The sequence below is a fragment of the Nyctereutes procyonoides genome, unplaced genomic scaffold (genome assembly GCF_905146905.1).
Source record: "Nyctereutes procyonoides isolate TBG_1078 unplaced genomic scaffold, NYPRO_anot_genome, whole genome shotgun sequence".
Taxonomy (NCBI): Eukaryota; Metazoa; Chordata; class Mammalia; order Carnivora; family Canidae; genus Nyctereutes; species Nyctereutes procyonoides.
Window position 1 is genome coordinate 10,396,942 of NW_026575131.1, and position 8,059 is coordinate 10,405,000.

Below are 8,059 nucleotides of genomic sequence, written 5' to 3' on the forward strand. Positions count from 1 at the left end.
TTTAAAAAACAAGTTCCAATTGGGATTATCATGTACATAGTTTTGAGAAGAGTTAAGGACCATGGTTCAGAGATTGCTAGTAGTAGCTCTACTTCTGTCATATAGTGGAGTAATTCTTCAATGAAAACCAAAGAATCCTATTATTTAAGTATTGTAATTCATGCTGTTCTATTTGTATATGTGCAGAGGAATGGCCTATGGGTAGCATTATAGAAGACATACGCCTTTTTCCAGCATTTTTTCCAAAGAAAATGCTTCAATTCTTTTCTTTCTCTTCTTCTCACCAACCTCCTACCAAAAATACACACATATACACAGAGAGGAAGACCTATGAGACCCTCTGACCCTACTTTTTATATCAAAGTCTACTTTGCCTTTGCAGAGAGCCAAGTGGTGTAATGCTTGTCTCCTCATCAATGCATAAAAACAACAACAACAAAATTATATACTGGCTTACCTAGAAAGTTCTCCTGACAACAACTGGCTAAAAAGATCTGGATAAGCAAAGGATCTACAGCGTTTCTCAGATTTTGGCAGGGTAGATTATAACCTCCCTACCTGATGCATGCTCTTTTCCTGGTTGCATGCAAAAAAGATAGATAAGCCACAGGCCAAGCCTTTGTTTTTGTGGAAAACAATCTAGTCCTCTAATAGCTATTGCCAGTATATAGCAATGAGACATTAACACACTTCACTAGACAAGCTAACTCCTACTGTGATACTACTCTACTATTTGCAGTGTTTCCTTGAATCATTTCAGCCATCTAAATAGAATTCCTAAAACCAGGGATTGTTCTCTTACAGCTCAAGTTTACTTCTTCCATCCTTGACCATGGTGCATGATTCTCATTCCAATAATCACAGGATTAGCAACGATAAAACAAGATAACCATAATTTCCTGCATCCTTCTTCACAAAAGCAAAAATATATGAGGGCTGATGTTTCACAAGAAAATAAACATTTCTCACCCTTTATTCTGTGCTAACGAACTCAAGTGATAAGAAATTTCACAAAGATATCCCTAGCATAATCAGAATGAATTCAATTTCCTAAGACAGTAAATAGTTATTACTGAACTCACTGCCAGATCTTTTTTTTTTTTCCTGTTACAATGGAATTCTTCCACTTAAAATACTTAAATTGTTTGATCTAAACAAAAGTGGAAGGCTGTGATTCTGAATATTGCTAGCTTGGCAGTGATGCCTTTTTCCGTGATTTCTGTTGCATTTGGCAATCTGCCTCCTTCCACAATTTAAATTCCATGGCTTCATGTACAAAAGCTATTTTTAATTTATCACTCATGCTTCTCTAACCATATGCCTATCTTTAAGGTATGTGAATTTCCATATAAAATTCACTATTCCCGTTTGGCAATCTAGTACCTTTAATTGTGCCAATCAAGCATGTAAAACATCACAACTCATTGAGAGTATACAAAGAAAAAACACATGTCTTCTAAACTCTAGGATACAAACCACACTGCTTGAAAACAGCTTAATTTTTCCTGTAGTTCAGTTCTATCAGCTCAAAGTCTTCTAGAACAACTGGAATCAGTGAATTCAATTCTTGAAACACTGCACCATTTTCAGGTTTTTTTTTTTTAAGATTTTATTTATTCATGATAGACATGCAGAGAGAGGCAGAGACATAGACAGAGTAGTATGATAGGCAGAGGGAGAAGCAGGCTCCCTGACAGTGAGCCCGATGCAGGACTCAATCCTGGGATCACAACCTGAATCAAAGGCAGGTGCTCAACCACTAAGCTATCCAGGTGCCCCTCATTTTCAGGTTTTTCAGTGAATCAATTATACTATTGACCTTACTGAAAAGATTCATAATCATGACTAGAAATGGCTGGAAATGACAAATGAAATGGAAGACACTTATATTATCAAACACCATTACAACAAGGCCCATCTATAAAACAATTGCAGGCTGTTCTATAATACTACATTCCCCAAGAATAAATTTACAAGAAAAGGATTTAATGTTTTTAACCTGTTACAAAGGGAATTGTGTTTTAATAAAAAAAATAATTATCTTCATAGGCTTTGATGATACACATCATTTCCCATAAAAAGTTCAATGGTTATCAACTTACCAGCATACATTTGGGAAATTCTTTTTCTTTTTCTCTCTATTGCATTTCACTACCCTAACTCATATTTTACTATTCCCCTGGCCCAGGGATAGATAGAAGCAATAAAATGCAATTCAAGTTGGTTTCACAGACAGTAAACATGCATTATGAATTTGAAACATACTGTTGGAAACATACTATGCTTGTTGAGCATGTATTTTAGAACTTCCTCTAAGACATTTTATTACTAAAACCATATCTGGAACCACTAACTGTCCTTGGTTTCAGAATTCTCCATGGTCTTATGAGATACTCATTTAAGAAAAGAAAAAAGAAACAAACAAAAAAGCCCCAAACCCACACAGTCTAAACTAATAGCTTCTGAATAAAACAATTTAGGTGAAAGGCATCTTCTCAAAACACCAGTCAAATGTCATTAATTATTTATATGATTATATGAGAATAAAAGTAACAATGAAAAATTCAGATTTGACTAATTCTTAGAGACACAGACTTATGAATTTGTAGAGATTCCTACCTCAATCTTTGTTTTCCTCATTTACGGCACTAAGTCCTTGAATGTTTTAGAGACTTGTTCAGAGTAACATGGAATCAGGTTAGACTCCCTGTGTTCTAACTTCTAATCAAGCCATAACACCACTCTCTCCTATACAGCATGCCAGTTAGGGCTCTAGGTCTCAGTTCTGGCTTTAGCTGTACCACCCTGTCCAAGCTGACTTCACCGGATGAAGGACAACACAGCTTATTAAGATCAATATATTAGAACTGCCTAATTTGCATATACCCAAACCATATCCAAGTGAATATAAAAGTCAGATGTATATAAATTTCATCTTTTATCAATATTTTAGTGTCACCTAAGTGGCACACAAAGCAACACAATAGGGCTAAGAGAAAGTTAGTAATGACCATCCTCATCCTAATGAAGGACTGTGGCCTTTTCTTCCTATCCCAAGGAAACATATGTGTAAGAAGAGAGGGTGGGTAATGAATGCACAGGAAAGTTTAATTTGGATAGATTACACAATTTTTTACTGGATAATATCTTTCTCTATATTTTTTAAAGATTTATTTATTTATTCATGAGAGAGAGATATATAGAGAGAGGCAGAGACATAGGAAGAGGGAGAAGCAGGCTCCTCGCAGGAGCCTGATGCGAGACTCAATCCCAGAATCACGACCTGAGCTGAAGGCAGCCGCCTAACCGCTGGGCCACCCCGGCATCCCAATGTCTTGCTATATTGAATAATTCTATCATAAATTAACTTGAAAAAGCTACCTCTGGTTGGTTTCCAGTGAAATGAACATAGAACAGTTCCCTGCAGGTTTTAGATTTCTGTAGCATTGTTGTCTAATAATTCAGAAAATAAACCTTCTCTCTCTATACAATCAATTTGGTTTCAGTATTTACAAAAACAAACATATTTTTGAAATGCATGTTGTGGTGTGCATTTTCACTTACCTTTTCCGCTGACTGAGCAGTGCCAAAAAAAATGGGAATGAAGGCAAGCCACACTATACATGTCGTGTACATAGTGAATCCAATGGGTTTGGCTTCATTAAAATTCTCTGGGACACCCCGAGTCTTGATGGCATACACAGTACATGTGACCATGAGAAGAATGCTATATCCCAAGGAGCAAATGATTTGGAGATCTGTAATGTCACATTTGAGAACTCCCCTGGCCTGCTCAGGGTTCATTGTCTTATGTTCATCATAGTCTATGATGATGTTGGGTGGGTCAACGCCAAACCAAATGAAAACACCTAGAAGCTGAACTGATATCAAACTGGAAGTGATTGCCAGCTGTGATGTCGGGCTTATGAGTCTGGGAGCTGTCACTGATTTCTTGCCTTGCTCAAATATGCGATAAATCCGATTGGTTTTTGTCAAGAGGGCTGCATAACTGATGCACATACCCAAGCCCAAGAAAACTCTCCGGAAAGAACACACTGCCACATCTGGTTTGGCTATCATCAGGAAAGTGATAATGTAGCAAAGAAAGATGCCAGTCAACAGAACGTAGCTCAGTTCCCGCCCAGATGCCCGGACAATGGGCGTGTCATTGTAGCGGATGAAAGTGGCCATGACAAATATGGTGGCAATGATCCCCAACATTGCTAGGAAGACAGGGATGACGGCCCAGGGGGAATGCCACTCTAGTTTGATGATGGGGATATCCTGGCAGCCAGTTCGGTTTTCATTGGGCCTCTGGTCGTAGGGGCAATGTTGACATGTCATCTCATCAAACTGGTACTGGTAGCCGTCGCAAGGTTCACAGGTCCAGCAGCATGGAGTTCCCTTCTGTGTCTTCTTTCTTTGCCCGGGCTTACAAGGCAGCGTACACACTGAGGGGGGAATCTCCCGGACTCCTTTACCCCACTGCATGTCCTCTATCTGCAGCATGAGAAATGAGAAGGTATAACTGGCAGGTTAGTTCGGAGAAAAAGGAAAGAATAGAATAACAGTGATAGCGGCATTTAAGACTTGACAATTAAGGAACTATCCACCTCTTCCATCCCCCAGTCAGTATGAACTATAACTAAGATTTGACCCCAACCATTCCATCCTAGCATCCTTACTTCTCACCACTATGGAATGGGCCAAACCTGCCTGGTTCTAAGAATTCCTGTGGCAACTATTAAAAATACAAATTCCCATTCCTACCTTAGACCTGCCAAATAAGAATATGATAAAAAATAAAAAGTAGGGGCAGCCCGGGTTGTTCAGTGGTTTAATGCCGCCTTCAGCCCAGGGCATGATCCTGGAAACCCGGGATCAAGTCCCATGTCAGGCTCGCTGCATGGAGCCTGCTTCTCCCTCTGCCTGTGTCTCTGCCTCTCGCTCTCTCTCTCTCTCTCTCTCTCTCTGTGTCTCTCATGAATAAATAAATAAATAATTTTTTAAAAAATAACTTAAAAAATAATAATTAAAATAAAAATTAGTAAAAAGACCTTTGGATCTTTAACAAATGCCCAGAGGAGTCTTATGATTAGATAAACAGAAATAAAAATCTTAAGTAATGTGAAAAGTTTCATGCATCTCCCTTATTAGCTTCGAAAAAATTGTTTTAAAATTATTTTGGATGATATTACAATGCTGACCATCTTCTCTAAAATTCTGTAGGCATCCCTCCCATGGTCAAAGAGAATTTTTTTTAATTTTTTTTTTATTTATGATAGTCACAGAGAGAGAAAGAGAGAGAGGCAGAGACATAGGCAGAGGGAGAAGCAGGCTCCATGCACTGGGAGCCCGATGTGGGATTCGATCCCGGGTCCCCAGGATCGCGCCCTGGGCCAAAGGCAGGCGCCAAACCGCTGCGCCACCCAGGGATCCCTCAAAGAGAATTTTTGAAGCAAATTCAGTCTAGTCTATTATTTATCATTTAGAAATGACAAGGTTCATTATTGAAGGCTATAATGGTAGTCAACTCTAAGTGATTAGGAAGCATTTGATAAAAAAAGAAAATAATATGGCCTGGAAACATTTCAATATTGGCCATGTACCTATTTGGAGATGAAATTTAAAAATAAAATATTATATCCTAGGGGAGGATGAATGTGGATTTGCTTAATGAAAATACTGGTTTGGGGAGGGCAATTCATAGTCAACCGTGTTCTGAGAAATAATATCACTAGAAACAAAGAAAAGGTACTATTGGGCTGAAATTGCACTGTAGCAGAGATCTCTCATTTGCCAGCACAGCATCTACTCTTCCTCCTTCCTGACATCAGCTCCTCAGATCTATTTCCTATGTGTTTGCTGTAAGATGCATAAGTTACTGGGGAGGGTGGAGGAGAGGTTTGTTTACGTGACCCAGTCTCGGCCAATTATTGTGTATTGCACCATTACTCAAGCTTGAGCACTCATCAGGATCACTAGGAGGATTCCTTATCACCCCATATGCTGGGCCTGACAGTAGGATCTCTTGATTGTTTGGGTTGGGACGGGATCTGAGAGTATGTAGTTCTAACAAAATTGTAGGTGATGTTGCTGGTGGTTCTCTAGGGACCATACTTTATCATAAACAGATACATTCCAAATTCCTAGGCACAGCATATAGGTCAGGGATGGAATAATTATGGAATGGAAAGAAATTTAAGTTTACTTTTACTAAGATTACATACAATAAACATCTTTTTTTTTTTTTTTTTTTTTTTTTTTTTTTGCCTGGCAGTTTCTAGGATGTAAGAATGTCAGTTCTCATGGCTATAAGAAGGAAGGGGTTTGTAAGAGAGAGAAGTCAACACAGAGGAAAAGGTTACTGAAAAAGAGAAGGAGAAGAGAATGATTATTGAGGAAACTGCATGAGCTACTTGATATAGGCATGCCTGAAGCATGATTCCCTAGACCTCTCCCTTATGCAATACAGGAAATTCTGCTATGCTGACACACTTTCAGTGGCATTTGTATTACTTGCAATAAACAGTCTTGAAAAACATATTTACTAAATAAATAATTGTAGCATCTACAAGTTGTAAAAGGTGTACTTAAGTCAGCAAATTAACTTACATAATAAATTCCAATGAACACATTTAAGTGACATTCCCAATACCTTTTTAATACAGTTGGACCAAAAACTGGTTAGAAAAATACTGGAAAATCTGAGGCTTTTAAAAAATGTATAATTTTAAGAGATAAAGGGAAAGGAAAATTAACTTATTGCTCTTGGAAGTTTAGCACCATATTAAAACGTGATGCAATGTATAGCAGGGTGTGATACTTCCATCAAAACTTCAGTGAAAACTATATTCAAAACCTAAATCAAATGTAGGTAAAACTGTTGGGGGAAATGGCTCAGGGATTAAGCTTCATAAAATATAACCTTCTAATTGTTGAATTTAAACTCTAAGCAGAGACCCAAGAATCTTCAGATGACTCGTGTAAACTCATTTTCCTGAACACAAAGCCCAAGTCAGCACTAATAAATCTTACTAAATATAAAACATAATCATCTCTTTCTCAACATCATCATTTTTGAGGCAGTAAGTCACTGGCAGCCATCCCAAAGTCATAAAATTAAGGAAATAATTTGTAATAAGAGAGAAAAAGATATGCATTATCTTTACAAATGTCAAATTGCAAGAAGTTGGAACCTAAAAAAAATGCTATTATTAATACTAATGTTTCCAAATGTCAAATTAAAAGGTCCTACTCATGGTTAATAAGAAAGATTAACCAAAAAAAAAAAAACCTATAAATAAATTTCATTAGCTAAACTTGAAACTGCCTGATTCCAACACTAGTAGATAGTAATATACCATATGATTAAACTTGATCTATGGGAATAGATGTGGGCTCATACAAATATAAAAAGAAATTATCATTATCTAACATTTTATAGCCTATTTTAAGTGTTGTCAGCTCACTATTTTTCTATCCTAGGAATAAAATAAAATACCCAGCAATGCTGAATAGCTTTCCCCTCCCCTCCTTAACTTATCCAAATATATATAAGAGCTGTAACCACAAACTTTACATTGACTGATTACTTAATTTGTTTTCAATTTTCATTTAAAGTACATCTCAACTCAGTTTAATTGTATATATTACAGCAACAAAGTTGCATCTTGCAACAAATGAACAAATGTCTAATTTACTTGTTTTTCAACAAAAATCATTATTGAAAATACACTGTTGAATAAAGATACCAACTGAACTTTAAAAGTTCTAAAAAAATAAATAAATAAACTTTAAAAGTTCTAGTGAGAATTTTTTTAAATGATACATTTGATTTATCTTATACCCATCCACACAAACTCAGTGACTTGTTTCATAAGAAATAGTCAGCTACAAACACCCATGGGTACTTATTGAAGGGAGAATAATCATTTAGGGTTATGAAAACTCAAGTATAATGTCAATTTTCTTTGCTAGAGGCTAGTAGGAATGTAAATTTCAATTTTCTTTGAATGCTGCAACAAAACCCGTGTTTCAGTTAGGTGGGAAGCCAAAG

The 8,059-nt window shown here is 36.9% G+C and overlaps 1 protein-coding gene across 1 annotated transcript in view; it reads right to left on the reverse strand.

The window, feature by feature from the left end:
• GRM7 (glutamate metabotropic receptor 7) overlaps positions 1 to 8,059 on the reverse strand; it is an 830,764-nt gene that overhangs the window by 154,415 nt on the left and 668,290 nt on the right. The window contains exon 8 of the mRNA XM_055344908.1: positions 3,565 to 4,500. Within this exon, the coding sequence (XP_055200883.1) occupies positions 3,565 to 4,500 (936 nt within the window). The remainder of the gene's footprint in view (positions 1 to 3,564; positions 4,501 to 8,059) is intronic.